At 54.3% G+C, this 18,225-nt stretch overlaps 1 protein-coding gene across 1 annotated transcript in view; it reads right to left on the bottom strand.

Annotated features, from left to right (window-relative positions):
• Positions 1-1,277: 1,277 nt before the first annotated feature.
• The window catches only part of PAX5 (paired box 5), a 185,530-nt gene continuing 168,582 nt past the window's right edge, over positions 1,278-18,225 (bottom strand). The window contains exons 9-10 of the mRNA XM_082468811.1: positions 8,996-9,082; positions 1,278-2,318 (exon numbers count right to left, since the gene is read on the bottom strand). Coding sequence (XP_082324937.1) covers positions 2,242-2,318; positions 8,996-9,082 — 164 coding nt within the window. The 3' untranslated portion in view covers positions 1,278-2,241. The remainder of the gene's footprint in view (positions 2,319-8,995; positions 9,083-18,225) is intronic.

Raw genomic sequence — 18,225 nt, 5'->3', positions numbered from 1 at the left:
ACACCTCATCTGAAGTTGTGGCCCAGAACCATCTCCTGCTGCCCTCACTGTCGACTTCCTGCCCCAGGGATGAGAGCATCACTACATGCCAGGGGTCAGGGGGCCGAGTCCCAGCCTCACCTCCACCAGTCACTGCCTGGGGACTCCACCTTGCTAAGCCTCGGTTTCTTCTTCTATCCCACCACCTTGTAGGGGCATTGTGGGGCGGGGGGATACTTGGTGGTGGCCAGAGGAGATCGGCTCTGTCTCCCTGCACGGTCCTGGGCATCCCCAAGCTGGGCCTCAGTTTCCCCTAAGGGGAGCTGACTTAGGTCTTCCTCAAAGCTGAGTTTCACCCCCCTAGGTGTTCTTGTTTTTCACTTGGTCGGAACATTAGCAGGACTCCGGTGCCCCACTATGCCTGCTCGGACCTGGAGGGCTTGCCCAGAGGCCCGTGTCACAGCCTCAGCGCCCCGGGAGAAAGGAAGGGAAGGAGAGAGCTGTCGGGTAATTCTGCAGGGGACCCTGCTCTACCAAGGCAGCTGAGGCTCAGAGAGGTGAACGGTCTTGCCTGAGGACGCACAGCAAGGCAGGCAGAGGTGCGGCCAGGACAAGACCTCTTAGGCCTGATAACCTCAAGTGCGGGCTCTCTCTGCCCCAGCTCTCTGCCAGCTTGGTGACATGCAGACATCAGGCACACTGTCACAGGAGAGGGCAAAGTCCACTGTCATTGTGGTAATTCAGTCCATGTTTGGATGGGGCCTCTACCTGTCTGTTCTGAGTTGGCAAGAGATATTGTGCAAGGAGTTGAGGCCCCAGGCAAAGAGATGGTGGCCCTGGTACCTCCATTTCGAAACCATTCCCAGTTCACACACCAATTCCTCACTGCCTGTCCTGTTCCTCTCCAGGAAGCTTTCCTCTGTCCCCCAGATCCTCCCAGGTGGCTTTTTCTGACCACTCCAGCCCACAGTGAGTTATCCCAGCTCCCACTCCAGGCTCCCAAGGCCCTTGGCCATGGCCCTGACCATCACAGCCCCTTGCATCAATAGGTAGATACCCACTGTGCAAGTCAGGCATCCGCCCCCACCAGAGCACCTCTGTTCCTAGCTGCATACTAGGCTCCATGAGGCCAGGGAGGGGCTGGTCAGGAAGTTCTGGCTGACTGCTGTAGGTGTTTGTGGTCCTTGGTCCAGGCAAAGTCCTTTTTGTTAATCATTGTCTGTGTGGCAGGGACAGGCTTGCCCAGAATCCACTCACAGGCATCCTGGAGGGTGGGAGAAGTGTCCATGGTAGGTGTCCAATGTGATTTGAGCCTGGGCACACCTCAGAAAACACATCCCAGTTCAGTTCAGTGGTTCCAGGGGCTGGGGGTCTGGAGAGCCTCAGGCCCGCCTTGGACCATCATCTCCTGGGTCCCATCCAGCCCTAACATTCCAAGTCCACAATGCAATCAGCACCTTGGATGACATCTTACTTTAAAACCGTAGCTGAGGAATCTCCTAGGCAGTTCTTTTTGAGTCCTTTGATATGGAAAAGAGCTGCTCGCACTGCACTGGGCCCAGGGAAATGGGGGCAGGAAGCCAGGGAGGGGTCTTGGGGTGGGGGGTGCTTAGAGCAAAGCCAACCCAATGAGACTCTTAGTCCAGATATTAAAGAAGTAGCAATGAGCAGGGAGCTGGGGCCTGGGGGTGGGCATCCTTAGTCTCAAGGGCATCTCCAAACCCACCTTCAGGGGGCACCCAGAGCAGAGGGGATGCTCTGTGCACAGGTCTAAGTCATCCTGTGACACGACGGGAGTGCTGGATGCATAATGGCTGGGCAGTCTGCTCAGTTGGACCCTCGGGCCCACAAAAAAGCAATAAGGTATTTACACGGGTGCTGTTGAAGCAACAAAAGCAAAAACTCTCCTTCCCAGGCCTGAGGCAGGAAGACGGACGGGTGGTCAGACAGCTAGGGGGCTGGCAGGCTGGGCTGGGGCTGCAGTTGTCTGCAGAACAGTCTGTTGGTTTGTGGAGACCCAGTCACATCGGGAGAAGCTCATCAACTGACTCTTAGAAATGGACGGGTGTCTAGAAGTCCAACAGTCCTACCATAGAAGCCCAGAGTCCCTGGCAGGAAAAGGGGGAGGGAGTTTCAGGCGAGTGGGGGGTTGCTGGGGGACGGTCTCATTGGGCCCCTCTGGCTGTGTTCGGAGGGGGCTGGGAGGCTATGGCCTTCAGTGATATGTGTCATAAGTGCTTGGCGCCTGCCTGGCTCCTGGGGTCAGTGACGGTCGTAGGCCGTGGCAGCTGCGGGCGGGGCGGCTCCTCGGGCAGCGGCGCTGTAATAGTACGGGGAGCCTGGAAGAGACAGAAGAGGCCACGGAAGTTGGAGGGAGACCCTGTGCCCCCAGCTCCGTACCGGGGGTCCCCTTTCCACCAGTGTCCCCTGCCTCTGTCCCTTCCTCCCCCTCCCCCAGTCCAGGCCACTGTCCTCTCTCACCAAGATCTCAGTCCCTGATCAGGGCCGCTGCCTGGTCATAGGTTTCAGGGCCTCCTCACCACCTAGAGCTGGGGTGGGCAGATGGGGCCAAATCCACCCACCCCACCCCGCCCCCACGCTGCTGCCTGTTTCAGTAATTAACGTTTGACTGGGACCCAACCTTGCCCATTCCTTTCTGTATCGTCTGTGACTGCTTTCATGCTGCTACTGCAGAGCTGAGTGCTACAATAGCGACCACACGGCCTGCAAAGCCTAAAATATGTACTATCAGGCCCTTTACAGAAAAAGTTTGCCAGTTTCTGAGCAAGATGATGAAAAGTCATCACTTCGTAGTCTGGCCTGTGGAAGCTTTGTGACCTAGCCCTGCCGACCTCTGGATTTCCCTCTAGGACCACCACCCCTCCGGCTCACTCCCAGGTACCCCGCTCCTGCAAGATCACACTCTGCAGCCATCTCAAATATACCAGAGGGCTAATGGCAGCTACCACAGGCTGAGCACTTCCTGCCCCACCCTGCCATATCCTTTACACACGTTGTCTGATTTAATCCTACGGGGCAGGTAGAGCTAGCCCATTTTATCCAACTCGCATGCCTCCGCGCCTTTTCCACGCTCTGCCTCCTGCCTGGAACACGTTGGCTGCACCTTCACCCCCTTTCCTGTCTGCTGAATAGTGCCGCCTCCTTCAAGTCCGAGAGCCCCTGTCTCCTCCTCTGGGCTGCCCCCTCTCCTGAGCCCACACCGTGCTGCAGGCTGGCCACGGGCTCTGATCATCTCTTTCTGTGCTTCTTCCCCCTCGCCTGCACGGAGAGCCCCACACGGGCAGGGGCTGGGTTCTGCTCTGCTCGGTGTCCGTCGCCAGCCCCCAGCCTGGAGCCCGGCACATGGCACGTGCTCGGCTAGGTTTGCTGAGAAGATGAGCAACAGCACTGAGTGAACCAACAATAGTAAAGACCCTGCCCATTCATTCATTTATTTTCCAACCCTACTGGGTGCAGCACTGGGCAATAATGAACAAACGCAGGCCAATGTTCAGAGTCAGGAGGGGGATCAGAGCTCTGGGAAAAGAGCTCTGGGAATGCAAGATTATTCTGGCAGGGTCAGGCTTCCTGGAGGAAGCAGGTTGGGTTGAACTTGGAGGACATGAAGATTTGGATAGATGAGTACGTGGGCGAAGGGCAGGGGGCAGCCCTGCTTCCTGTGACCTCCAGACAGAGCCAGTGTGGGGCCTTTTGTACCGATGCTGGGTTCTTCCCACTGTCTCGGGGCTGCTCTCTTTAACTGCGTGCTTTGGATGAGGCCTGCCGGAGCCCTGCTCTGTGTTCAAACTCCTCTCCAGGGACAAAAGGGTCTGGGGGGCTCAAGGGGACGAGCAGATTCTCAGAACCACAGAAGTTAGAGACACTAGGCCGTCTCTTCCTTTTACAGGTGGGGCTGGGGGTGGTAGAACTGAGGCTCAACAGACCACTCATGTGCCCAAAGCCACAGAGCCTCTCAGGGCCAGAGCCTGGCCTGGAATTGTGGTTGTCGGCCCCTAGTTCAGGACCCTTTCTGCCATGACACAGTTCACAGCCTGTACAGCTATGTCGGAGGGCTGTGTTTATCCAAGTGGATAGCAGCTGGGGTCCTGTCAGCCACTGTAGGCCACGTGTCTGCTGGGGCAGGAATAGTAAGCTTCTTAATTCCCCAGGGGAGGTGACTCATACTTATTCTGAAATCTCACCCAAATCCAAACCAATCCTGGCAATTCTCCCAGATGCCATAACTGGGCACCAAGGCCTGAAGATTGCCAGTCAGGCTCTATCGCTCCTGGCTGAGTGAACTTGGACAAGTGGCTTCACTCCCCTGAGCCTCAGTTTTCTCATCTCTAAAAGCGGGGTCAGAGTGGGGCTATACGAGGGCACCACGAGGTAAGGATGTGAAGGTGCTCTGGAAATGGACACTTTTCTAAGCCCTTTATATGCTTTCACTCTTTTAATTTCCACAACAATTCTATCAGGTAGGCACTAGTATTGCCCCCATTTAGCAGATGAGGAAACTGATGCACAGAGAGAATAAGTAGCTTGCCCAGGGTCATGCTGCTAGGAGGTAATCAAGAGGGCAGGATTAGCATGTGCCACCGCCCCTCCAAACCCAGCCCCATTTAGTGGGTCTAATTCTCCCTCCCCAGCCCCCAGGAAGGTAGTAATGGCTCAAGCAGCAGTGACGATGGGGGAGCAGGCAGTGCCTTGCTGTGCTGTTCCGGAAGGTATGGACACCAGTGCCATGCTGAAGTATTCCCAGAGATGGATTTTTCTGCTGCCTTCTGTCACCTCCCTGGCCGGAGCCCTGACTCAGATGCCTGGCAGCCCCGTGGGCCCGGGTATGGCACAGGAGCAGGAAAACCACAGGGGCTGCCCCTGCAAATGAGGGACGGGAAATCCTGGCTCGGGCCTCAGAGTTTCCCAGGGGCCAGCTCTCACCCTGGGCTCCGACTCACTTCCCTCTCAAAGCCTAATCTCTCGGCCAGGCTGTCCAGCGACCTCAGTGCGAGGGCCCCATGGCAAAAATCAAAAACGCTTGCATTTACCGTGAGAAATGAAAACATCACCTCACAAAGCTCTCTGTCTTCCTGGTGCCCATTAGACCTCCATCTAGAATAAACTTGTCCTTTCTTCTGTCATTTTTCCTCTCTAATTCACATTATCATCAATTTACTTCTTGACACAGTCATTCCAGGCTCCTACTCGCTCTCTAATCCCTTTACAGTGGCCACAGGCGCTCCGGTTCTAATCCTAATTGACCGCGGCAGCCTTTCTTCCTGCCACCAGCCTGCCGCCCCGCCTGCCCGGGACCCCAATGGGATGCTGGATCCTGGCCGCCCTGGCTGGGCCGGGCGTGGGCAGACCGCAGGCAGCTCCTGGGGAGGAGGCTCAGCGGGAAGGGAGGCTCTCCTGCAGCTTCGTTAGGTGGCATTGCCCATCCAGGTGTGGGCACGGTGTGTGAGGGTCCCACCTGTTTCCACAGCTCCCACTGATCTAGCAGAGCACAGAGGCACCTCAGAGCAGGTTTCCCCGCTGGCACCCTCCCCAAGTAGCAGAAATACTCTACTTCTCCAGCCCAGTGGGATTCTTTCAGCTAAAGCCCTGAAGACACTGGGGGAAGGGCAGGCTGGTAGATGGGAGAGGGCCTGGAACTTATTTGCAAGACTATGGCAGAGCAAGCCTGGCATCTCACTCATCTTCAGGAAAGTGGGAACACCGCATTCCGGGCCTCAAGAGAGCATCGGGTTCAGCTCCCGCTTGAACGAAGCTGCCAGTGGCCACTATCCTCATTTTACACCTGAGGCAACTGAGGCCCAGATTGGTTGATGACCTGACCTTGATTCCCCAGGTTACAGACTTGGGCAGAGCAGGGGCCATTTCTCATGTTTGTAACAGTCCAACATTGTTTAAACTTTTCTTGCGTTTGCAGAGTTTTCTGTGGTATGAAGCCTGCCTCTTTGAGTTAGAAGTCAGAACTCATTCTCCCAGTTGCCTTTGCTGCTAGGGCACAGGGGCGTCACCTGGGCCCTGCCAATTGGAATCTCTTGAGTTTGACCTCAGTTGGGAGGGGAGCAGCTTGAGGAAGTGGGCTGACAGCCTCTACCTGCTGGAGGTGGGTACAGAGGCAGGGCAGAGCTCTCAAGCACCCCAGCTGAAGCAGTAGCACAGAGCGGGCTGCTTGCGGGTACCAACAGTGGAGGTGTGTATGCTAGAGCAGCCCTGGTGTTGTTCCTGACTGTGTGTCCCATGCCTGTCTCTTTGGTCCTCCTGGAGATTCTGGGAGCCCCCAATATTCCTTAATAAATTCACTTTCTGCTTAAACCAGCCAGAGTGGAATCTGTTGTTTGCAACTGAAAGCCTGACAGATAAATACAATAACCTGGCTTTCAAAAATAGATCAGCGCTGTTCTCATGGCATACAAAGTCTGAGTATTTGGGACTCCCAGGCTTGTTAGTATGGAGAGATGAGCCTCTTTTCCTGGCTGTAGTACTGTTCAGACTGAATTGGTCAGGAAGAGTAAGAGTACCACATCACACACTGATTATGAATACAGGCTCTAGAGTCAGGGTGACGGGAGTTTGAGTTCTCATTCTGCTCCCTGCATGCTGTGTGACCTCAAGTAAGTTAATTAACCTTTCTTTCTGAGCCTCACTCTCTTCATCTGTAAAGATAATATTGATACCTTGTGCCCCCTAGGACTGTTGATAGGATAAAATGAGGTAACCCCCATGAAGGGTTTTGCCCAGTGCCTGCACAATTAGCAAGTGCTCATTTAGATGAACAGAGTTTTGATTCTTTTTCCTCTTCTCCACACTGGTTCTGGCCCCCCTCAAGTCACTGAGCACATCCCAGCCCAGATACACTTGCCTGAGGCTCTCTCACCCCCAGCCTGTGAGCTCCCTGGGACATTGTCCACAACTTTTCCACACCAGACACATAGTCCACGCGTATAATTGGGGATATGAACTGGATTTCACTCCAGCTTGAGCAGCAAAGACCTCGGATGTGGTCTAGTCCCCTCCTCCCCTTGACATCCCCTTGGGGTCCTAGCTGCCCGCACAATCAGATGCAGACTTCTCAGTGTGGCATTCAAGGTCCCCCACCTGTGGCCCTACCTCCTACTCCATCCCTTTGCTATGCTTGCCTGAGCAGCTACTTTCTCACTTCTCTGATTCTTGAACTCCCAGGCAAATAAGCCTATCAGATACCTCATAAACATTAGAAAAAGCAGCCATACTCCTGTGCCAGGGCTTTGTACCATGCATGGGCTCGATTTCAGCCCCCACTTGTCCCCTTGGGCAGTACACGGCCATATGTGGAGGCCCTAGGTCAACATGGCCTCATTGGGGTCATATCCCCATCACAAGGAACCCCTCCTGCAGCCTGGCCCAGGCCTCCTTTGTGCCACATCCCCTGTGGGTCTCACAGCAGCGCTGGGACCAGGGCTCTGTATGAGGACGATTTGCAGGGAGCGGCTCCCAGGCTCAGGCCTCCTGACCCGTCCCTCCACCCCAACCCCTGCTGAAAGACTCTGGTTCAGGGTCAGCGTTTGCCTCCTGACACTGACAACTGGGCCAACTCGGAACCCAGGGCCTCTCAAGGGGGTTGTTTAAGGAAAAGCATTAAGTAAGCGGAGACCTTACTTCATACCTAGAAGTAATTTTTACCAAAACCAAAAAAGAAGTCTGAGCAATCAGTCCACAGATTCAGCCCCTCCAGGAGGCCACAGATGGCAAGAACCCAGTCTGCTATAAAACGAAATATTCAGGCACAGGGCCTGGAGTGCTAGTTGGCATTGTTCCTTATTTCACCTGAAGTTTTGCATGCTACACCAAAATGCTTTGGGTGGCCCAAGGCTCAAACGCATGGAAGGACTGCAGCCAGGAAGGGATGGTGTCTACATCATTGTCTGTCCTAATCACCAAAGCAGGTTGGGGAAGGGGCCAAGGCTGTGACTTCATGGCCTCCTTCGCAGACCCATGCCTAGCAACTTGAGTTTGAAGACACCAGGTTCTTGCTTTTTTGATAAAGTCTATGTTTCTCAGTCCTGAAATAATTCAGGATCCAGGGAATTAACAGGTTCTTAATTAAGCGGGCCTTGTTAAGCTGTACAGATAAACCTGGATGGTCTCAGAGGCCCTTCCATGCCTGACCTTAGTGGAAATTCCTCAGCTGACTGCTGGGGAAAGATCGGTGTTGCTGCCTGCAGGCTGATTCACTGGCTCTGCCCCCAGGGTGTGTGACATCTGCGAGCCCTGAGCCCCTGCATCATGCTCCAGAATCTTCAGCTCCAGCTGGCACTCACCAGCTGGTCTCATGTAAGTTCACTGCAACAAAACAAAGGGCTCTCCTTGGCCTTTTGAGGGCTGAGTTAGCCCTCCTTGGTCTTTGGGGTGGCCCAAATATCTTTGATGATGTACACAGATCAGGCTGGCCCCAGCCATGGACCATCTGCAGTCTGAGGCCTGGGCAGAGTCTGGGCACCAGCTGAGCTCGGAACGGCATGACTTGGCAGGCCTTCAGCCACAGGGCAACCCATTTCTAATGGAGCTGGCTCTAGTGGTGTCCATGGCAGACATCACTAATCAATATCCATGCCTCAGAGTCCTTACCAAGATAGATAGCCACTACCAATCAATCCAAGTTGGTCTTCTGGCTGCTCTTATTTAGAGATTTCTCACCAAAATATTCAATGATTCTTAAGAAATATGTTACTCTTGGGCAGGCACTTTTCCTACCTTTCTCTTTCTCCCTCAGTGGCCTTTTTAAATCTGTTCCCCTTCTGTGCTATTTTCCCTTATCCACTAAAACATCTGGGGGAGGGCTGAGGGCACAAGCAGGGCTGGAGTGGTGTTTACTGTCCTGAAGCCTCATCACAACTCCCATGTTGCAAGCATCTGGGGAGAGCTACCCACCCCACCTCAGTGATCGGACCTGAGGATATTGAGGAACCCTGGCCCAACGGGGCAGCTGATGGCCCAGGGGCCCCACAGGGCCTCCGCCAGTACTCACCGAGCAGCCCCGGGTTGGGGAACCTCCAGGAGTCGTTGTACGAGGGATATTGAGGGTGGCTGTAGGGGCTCCCGGAAAACTCACTCCCTGCATGTGGTGGGTGGGGAGAGAAACAGGAACCAAATGTCAAGTCAGGTTCGGAAAATGCCAATGGCATTTGTCTCTTTCATAAACTGCGGGTACTTTGTGTAACCAATAAAGGCAAGTCCCGTCCACCCCCTTATCAAGTGGACAGCTGTCATTGGCATTGTCTACATTTCCCCCTATAACCTTTTTCTTATTAGTGGGATTGAATACCAACCTCTCACATGAGTACCATTGGATTACCATGTGCCAGGTGTTCCCTGGGGTTATTGGCCCATTTTATAGATGGGAAGACTGATGCCCAGGGTCTCACAAAACAGCCTGGATTCACCCAACCCAAGTCCAAAGGCCCAACTGCTTGGTTCTCAGCAGTAGCCTAAAAAGCCACTCAACAGCCAGCTACCTATACAACTGCTGAGAACCAAGCGGTCTGGGGCTTGGGACTTGGTTCTCAGCACTGACAGAGGCCACTCCAGAACCCCAGTGTGGATGCAGTGCCACTTCCCATGTGTTTCCTGAGTGGCTCTGGACTGGGAAGCCAAAGATGACCCCAACTCTAGTCTAGACCTCTGTGCTGTGAATCCAGAGGTGACTGCTCCCCAGGCCTCAGTCCAATGGGGAAGATGAGACATAGACTCAGGCCCCCGGCACTTTGCTGAGATGCAGGGACAAGCTGAAGGGCTGGGGGAGCACAGAAGAGGGACTGGGTGGGGCCTTCTGGGCATGGGGAAAGGACCAAGAGCTGCAAGCTGCGCCAGGTGGAGAGAGCAGTGGGTGTGGGCGGGCAGAGTGGTAACTGAGGATGGTTCGCTCTTGCCCAGCTGTTCGTGGAGCCATGATACTTGCATCTGGCACTTCCTTGTGCCCTCACTTCCAGCCACAGGAGAGCCTCTTTACCACTAGCCAGTGTCAGGAGAGGAGCTCAAAAATCCCTGCCCTCAAACCTTGCTGCCCTGGCTCTGTAGCAGGACAGGCCCCTCCTGTCTCCTCCCTGTGGCTGGAGCTCCTGGAGTGTGGGTGCCCCAGTGTGGCAGCAGTTGTGTAGGTAGCTGGCTGTTGAGTGGCTTTTTAGGCTACTGGTTACAGAGCATGTGGGCCCCACCCTGGCAGTGGTGACAGGAGTCACACAGCCCCATGAGACCACCCTTGGCACCATCCATGCTTCCGTGGATTCTTGTTAGGGATGCCAAAGGGCCGAAGGGCAGGAGCCTCTAGAAGGACAGCCAGCCAGAAGTCAGGACGTGGAGCACTGCTCTTTCTCTGGGGGCCTCGGCCCAAATGTAGGGGCCCCAGGGCTCCACCAGGTGCAGCAGGAACAATAAAGCAGGCCCGAGGGCCAGCCGCTCCCACCCACCCCCGGGCCCAGCTAGCCTCCTCCCCACTTCCACAGGCGACTGCAGGCAGGTTATGCGCACGCGCGCATGCACACACACACACACACACACACACACACACACGCTCGCACGCACGCACACACGCGCTCCTCCTCTGGCCTCTCTGGGGGCCACTCCCAGCCTGACAGGCTGAGCCTTCCAATTCTCTGTTTTTTATGCCTCAGTGGTCAGGGTGTCAGGTTCCAGCGTGCAAGGGAGAGCATGGTGACAGTGCTGGGCCGCAGCAGCCCAGCCTCTGCATTTCCATCAGCGCCACGGCACCTCCTCCTCCTCCTCCTCCTCCTCCTGGGGGGTCGGGTGGGGGAGCAGAGCCACAAGCCGCCTGGAGAAGGGGGACAGCCACCCTCTCCCCAGGGCTCTGGGCACCCACGGAGCTGCCCCATCACAGGCGCTTCCTGACAGCTCTGCGCCTGGCCCGGGGCATCGGACTACACCAGCAAAGGCCGTCTCTGCATCTCCATCTAGCAGCATCGTGCCTGTCTGCTAGGCCCAGCTCCAAGGCCACCTCTTCCAGGAAGCCTCCTTGATCTCCAGCCCCCAAAAGTGCAAGTCTCGGGCCTGTTCAGCTGGAGTTAATTAATTAATTGTATCCTTGTTATCCATCCCACACCTTCCCCCCAACTCTGTCTCCAAATTGGCAAAGGGCCATAAACAGCTCCAACTCCTCGAGATGATGTACCTGTCAGTGTTGCCCACCATCCTCGACCCCGTCCCCACCTGCCTGGCCTTCTAGAATCCCATTCAGGTACCTCTTCCTCTGGGAAGCCCCTCTCCTGCCCCTCCTGGGGCGCACCCTGTCTCCCGCTGTGCCCCACAGCGCCAGGTTCGCCCTGACCTGCACGGGAGTCTCCTGTGACATGGGAGTGTCTGTCTGCAGGTCAGCGTCTGATTCCTCTCAGCACCCACGTGCCACCCACCCCCAGTGTAATACCCCGTCCACAGCAGACAGTCGGTGCTCCATGAACCGCCGGTAGCTCGCTGCCTCTACCTGTAACACGACGCTCTTGTCCACGTGGCTCTCTCCCTCACCTCCTTCCAGGCTTTGCTCCAGTGTCACCTCCGAACCATCGCATTTCCAATGGAAACTCCTTCCACTTTCCCTGCTTAACTTTTCTCCATAGAACCGATCACAATCTAACATATCTAACTTATTGTGCTTATCTTTCTTGTTAATTCTGCTTCCTCCACGAGGATGTAAGCTCCATGGGGGCAGGGAGTTCATGCCTCTATCTCAATGTCTAGCAGGCCCTGAAAACTATTTGTTAAATGAATGAAAGAATGGGAACTCCTCCCATTCTTTCATAGATGACGGCTCTCACTACTTCCATTATTAGTACCGATAGCCAGGGGTGTATTGTGCACCTGCTGTGCGCCAGGATTCAAACCAGTTTATCCGATCCATTGCCCAGGTTCCATCCACCACGCCATCCTTCTCCTGGTGGAAGAAACGAACCCCCAGGGACCCACCCTGCCTGGTGTGTTTAGAGCACTGGCATGGCGGTACCTTTGGTGGGGCCCCTGTCCTGTGAGATGCCCTGTGAGAGTGTGCCCTCTGGGTAAGGGGAGCTTGACGGTCTCTGGGGCATGAGGCTGACCTCAGGCCTGGTCCAGCCACGTGCTGGGGACTCCGGGCTGGTGTCATTATCTGAAGTGCCACACAGGCAGCTGGCTGGCTTTAGGGAGTCCTCACCCATGAGACGTGGGGAGACCAGGTCGTCAATTGCCAAGAAAGCTGCCTGTCTATGGACCCGGACTAGCTCGGCCACAAAGATGGCTGGGAAGCAGCAGACCACCCAGATTCAAGCCCACATGCTGCCACTGAACCCTTCAGAGCAAGGGCTCTGGAGCCAGACTGCCTGGGTCCAAATCCTGCGTCTGCCTCTTCCTAGCTCTGTGACCATCAGCAGGTTACTCAACCTCTCTGTGCCTGTTTCCTCCTCAGTAGAGTCAGGACAATTAATAGATCCCACTGCACGTGGTCACTGTAAAGACTGAATGAATGATACACAGTGTCTGGCACGCAGTGACTGCTCAGCAAATGTCAGCCACAGTGACAATGACCTGACTTCGGTCACCAAGGCCTCCTTGGCATCTAGAATCTCATTTAACCCTCCCAACAGTCCTGTGACGCTCATGAGATGGATGCAACCGTCCGCATTTTATATGTGAGGAAATGGAGGCTCAGGAAGGTGTGGGGGACTTGCCCAGGCCAGGAGGCAACCCCAAGTCCAGCTTCCTGTCTCCCAGCCCAGGGCCCTCTGCCCATGTGACACAGTGACACTGCCTTCCCACCCTGGGCCTCTGTCTTTCATTTGTGTCTAAAGGCCCTTCCTGTCTGCTGAGCCTGAATTTCACTTCTCAGGGGCCACAGTGCTCCCAGCAGGAAGGGAGGCCTCTCCTTGAGGCTCTGTGGGCCCCACCTGATGATGAGTTTCTTTGGGTCTGGAGGCTCCAATCTCCTGCTGCGTCTCCCCTGCTTGAATTCGCCACCATCATGACACCTGAGGCGCATTCACCTTCTTTCCTTCAAATCTTAGGACCGCAGCTTAGAAAAGAGAGTCTGGTCCAGCCAAGAGAAGGTCCGGGGAAAGCACTGGGGATGCCTTCTGGGTGGAGGGGAGCATGTGAGCCAGGATGGGTAGGAGTTTGATATGCAGAGGCAGACAGGGCATTCCGGGCACAAGCAAAGGTATGGGGTGGGATGGACAGAGTGTGACCCCCGCACACCCAGGTCTTCATGAGGCCCCAGCAGAGGCAAGCCATGGAGCAGAGTGGGGCGGAGCAGAAACGTTATGCATTTCTCCCTTCAGGGCTGGGACCCGGGCAGCCTTCAGACTCAGGAGGACCAGGACCTGGAGGACGGGCTGCAGGAGGTGAGCCCGTGGTCAGGGAGACCAGCTGGGAGGCTGCGGTCACAATCCAAGCCAGAGGGAACGGGAGCCCGAGGGACAACACAGCTGCAACATCCACAGGCACGAAGCGATGCTCCTCCAGCGCAGGAATGAGATTCTCAGGCATCACATGAAAGCCCCACTTCTGGCTCATTGTTGGGGCACCCAGAGGTGAGGCCAGATGGCCCAAGACAGAGCTTGCACAATAGATGCTTCTCTTACGATTGCCCAGCACCAAGGACACCACGGGACCCTTGCCCCATTCCACTAACTGATCCGTGCTTTGAGCATCTCTCAAAAATGCCAACCCTTTAAACTGGGAAACCTTTTCTTTATGCATTAAAAGAAAAGCTTCTGTGAGGCCTGACTGTGGTGCCAGCTCATGCCCAGCAGCTCATGCCCAGTAGGCAGTGAGACCTCCATCTGGGAAGCACACAGCACATGGACCCTCCTCAGAGACCATGTCTGAAGGTGCTCCGACAGAAGCCCCAAGAACTCTCAACAACGAAACATGGGTCATGATCTTCTCCATCTTCAGCCCCCCAGGAGCGAGCAGTCCTGAGGAGAAAGCAAGACTGGACCTTCTGAGACCAGGCCTGGAACTGGCACCGTGAGCTGGGCCCCCGCACTGTGCTGGGCCACCAGAAAGTGGGGAGGGGGCAGGGAGGAGCCTGCCCACAGGGTGGGTGTGGGCTTCCCGTGGCAGTGCTGAGAGGGAGCCTGCCCCCATGGTCTGTAGCCAGCCTGCCACTTATTGGCTGTGTGGCCTTGGGAAAGTAATGGAACCTCTCTGGGCAGAGTCTTGTCATCTTGAATATGGGCCTAATAAAACACCTACATCATAGGATTGGTGACAGGTAAACGAGATAATATTATTGGAAGAACAAAACTACCTTCTCCTGTGCCAAGGAGACTGGGGAAGCTGGGGAGTGAGGGAAGACTGAATCGGTCCCTAAAAGGAATTTTAGAGCGTTATTTATTTTTATCGCTGAGTTCTTGGATATGCAAAAGGAGGCCCAGAGCTGGGTTCAGGGGTGGGGATGGTGACGGCTCACGTGCGGTGCGCGGAGGACTGAACGGCCTGAACTGAGGGAGGTTCTGCTATCAAGAAGGAGAAAGCAGGAGACAAAAGGAGACGTCCGTGCCCCATGGGGTAGGGGGAGTGAAGAACATTCAAGAAGTGGGCATCTAATTCCCATTTTAAGTCACCCACATTGGGACGTAAAGCCTGCTACACACTCAAATGCCGGTACGACTGGGCTGGTGTTTTCTCCCCACGTGGAAATCGAAGGAAGCAGCTGCGTGCCACGTTTGGGCAGCCAGTGGGGTTGAGGTGAAGGACTGTGGTCCAAGAACAGTGTGGATCACAGGGCCCAAGAATTCCGTGATGTCAGGAAGCCTGAGTCACAGGGGTGGGCGTGCGAAAGTTAACCGTCCCCCCTCCAACACCCCGTCTGAGCGCAGTTAGGAAGCAGCCAGAGGGCGTGGCACTCCATCTCATGATAACCCCATCCAAGATTTTAGAGCAGAGAACTCAGGGGCTCGGGGCCGAGGGACTTGGCATCTCACTAGGTATCCGAGGGACTAGCAATCACTCCCCTCATACCTACCCAACTCCAACCAACTCACTCCTTCCCAGAATTAATGGGAAGTAAGATAGGCCCGTTCCCCCCACCACAAACTTATCTTACATTACACCTCGCCAACCTCTGCTGGGACTCATAGTCCCAGATTATTTGGACTGGACAAACTTGAGAGATGAGTTCCTTCAACCTCCCCTCCCCCAAGCCACACACCAGGCAGGGCCAGGGCAGGACCAGAACACCGGCCTATTCCCAAGTCCCCGGGCTTCCACCATCCCAAGGAAGACATCACTGGGCTGGGCCAGCGGGGGAGAGAAAGTCCTCCCCTCACCACCCTCACCACCTCTGGTATGTCTGAGAATTTTCAAACACACAGCAAAGTTGAAAGAATTTTACAGTGAACACTTGTGTACCCACTACCTAATTCCACCATCAATATTTTCTTATATTTGCTTATCATCTATCTCTCCCTCCAGCCTTTCATTCATCTTATCTTTTATGTATTTCCAAGTAAATTGGAAACATCAATACATTTTCCCCTAAGTATTTCAGCATGCGTATCATTAACTGAAGTTCATTATTTGTTTAAAAGTTTTTTCTTTTGACGTAAAGTGTACACATAATGAAATGCACAGATCTTAAATGTACTATTGCTACGTTTTGACAAATGTATACACCTGTGTAGCCCAAACCTGTATGAGGATATAGAACATTATCTTCACCCCAGAGAAGGAAAGTTCTCTTCTGCTGGAGAAGGGGGTCTTTTGACCATGAGAACCCAGTTATCTGGGGATCTGACCAAGTCATTCCCCCATGAACACGGAGCTCTAAGATTAGCGCTGACATCGTTCCTTCTGTTAACTAGAAGAGGGCAGTGAGTACTTTCATCTGCATTGTCTGTTAGAGCAGGGGACAGTTAAGTCCTTTGTGCTTGGCCGACATATCAAGCACATTAAGGAAGTTATCAAGCGTGATGTCTTGGAGGGTATAACCCCGAACATCGAGGACTGGGTAACTGTGACTAAAACAAAACAAGGCGGGCTGACTAAATCTGTTGATGCCCGCTACACTGTCTTTTATCTCCTCATTAAGCAGCATCCGGAGGCTCACTGGGCATGGACTAACATTCCAGCCTTTTCTCCAGCCGCCCTCCATACGGAGCGCCGCCGAGCTTTGATCGCTCAGTGGAAGAAGGATCTGCAGCCAGAGCCCTGTGGCCCTAGTAACAAGGTACCTGTTATTCTTAACAGGACCACTCACAAATACAGCGAGGTTGTGGACTGGCTAGTTGAAAACGGAATAACTTCTGAGAGACAATGGCTGCTGGAAGACAAAGAATCCTTTCGCAGCTTTCAAGCAAGCTCAACAGGGCAGCACTGGAGAACGCGCGAGCCGAAATGCTCCTGACGAAGTCGGCCGAAGACTACCTGCTAGGCAAGCTTCCAGTCGGGGACACCACCAAGAACAAGGTGTTCCAACGTTTCCAGGTGAATCGGTACGACCCCGTCTTGGCAGCGAACATCCTAGTTCGCTGGGCCCGGTGGGAGTTCAACAAGTGCAACGCCATCTGGTTCTACAGACCTGCGACCACCAGCAAGACAAGCATCGTGGAGGCTATTGCCCGTGCTGTGCCATTTTATGGCTGTGGAAACTGGACTAATGAGAACTTTCCTTTCAATGACTGGGTAGATAAGATGGTGATTTGGTGGGAGGAAGGAAAGATGACTAGTAAAATTGTAGAGTCTGCTAAAGCCATTTTGGGTGGGTTGGCTGTGCGGGGTTGATCAAAAATGTAAAGGTTCTGTGCAAATTGAACCAACGCCTGTACTTATTACCAGTAATACATATAAGTGTGCTGTGGTTGATGGGAACAGCACTACCTTGGAACATAAGGAACCTCTGGAGGAAAGAATGTTCCTTTTTAGGTTCACAGTAAAACTCAGGCATGATTTTGGGAAAATAAGTAAATGGGAGATAAGAGAATTTTTCCAGTGGGGCCATGACAATGCTATACCAGTTGAACCGGTGTTGGAGGTTCCTACAGGTGCTAACAAACCCCGCTTACCTGAGACTGCTATGACTAGACCAGTTGTAGTTTCGGTAGAGAGGGGATTTCCATTGCCTTGGTGAGCAGCTCCTGAAAGTTCCCCACGTCAGCTGGAAAGTGCCGACGTTCCCCCAGCTCCTCCCTCGCCCCCTGCCGCATCTGCTGAATCAGCAGCTGACACAGGGCTATAAGGGCCCACCAGGAGGCAAGGGAAAACACACCAGAGGAGTCTCTTGACCTGTTCACAGTGTGCGCTCTTGACACCACTGGTCTGGCTGAAATAAAGGCGAGGTGCCCAGAGCGCAAGTTTAGCCGTCATAGAGCTGTCCTGCTGTGCGAGGAACATAAGGGGTTGGCGAAGCCGGTGGCTTTGGATCAATCTAATAAGCATACGCGGGAATATCACACGTGCGTGGCTCATCACAGTTTTGACTGTTAATGAATGTTATCCTTTCGACCCCGCTGAGTTTGATTTGCCTGGTGATGGTGACTCGGAACAATAAATGAGTAAAACATAGATATGGCTGGCTTTCTAGGTGCTTCTGAAGAGTGGTACGAGCGGGCAGCAGCTACTTGGTGCAACTCAAAACCTGGACGCGCTGTCCCTGAACCAAACCAACAGCAGCCGTGGCTTCCAGCTTTGTCTGGATCTGGAGGACGACCTAAACACTCTGCAGTGGGTCTTGTCCTCCCTGGCTATAAGTACCTTGGCCCTTTTAACGGCCTTGCTAAGGGCCCTCAGGTCAACAAGGCGGACGCAGCCATGCGAGTCCATGACCTACGACAAAATAATCGAGGAGGGAAAGAACCCTTATCTCACTTTTAATTCAGCAGACCAAGAGCTGATAGACTCTTTCCAAGGAGATACCTCCTTTGGTGGAAACCTTGCCTGAGGTGTCTTCCAGGCCAAGAAGCACCTGCTGACACACATGGGCCTCACAGACACACACCCCCTCCCCCCCACAGCTGCTAAATGTCCCAAGGTCGCAGACACCAGCCCTGGAGAGCCCAGTCTCCCCGTGGGAGGACGAGGAGGAGAACGTACCCCTTTGGTCCCCCGCGGATCCTCTGGAGGGGCTACCACGAGAAGCACAGGAGGCAGTAATGCGGAGATAGCTACACGAGACACAGAAGTTTCAGATGCAGGCGGCGGCAACAGAGGCATTGGAGAGTCCTCAGGAAATCGGCATGTGGTTCTCAATGGCAAGGGAATCTCGTCACCACTCGTTCC

The sequence above is a fragment of the Balaenoptera physalus genome (genome assembly GCF_965194825.1).
Source record: "Balaenoptera physalus genome assembly, chromosome: 7".
NCBI classification, from domain to species: domain Eukaryota; kingdom Metazoa; phylum Chordata; class Mammalia; order Artiodactyla; family Balaenopteridae; genus Balaenoptera; species Balaenoptera physalus.
The sequence above is the reverse complement of the archived record's forward strand: the minus strand, read 5'-3'. Positions and strand labels throughout refer to the sequence as shown.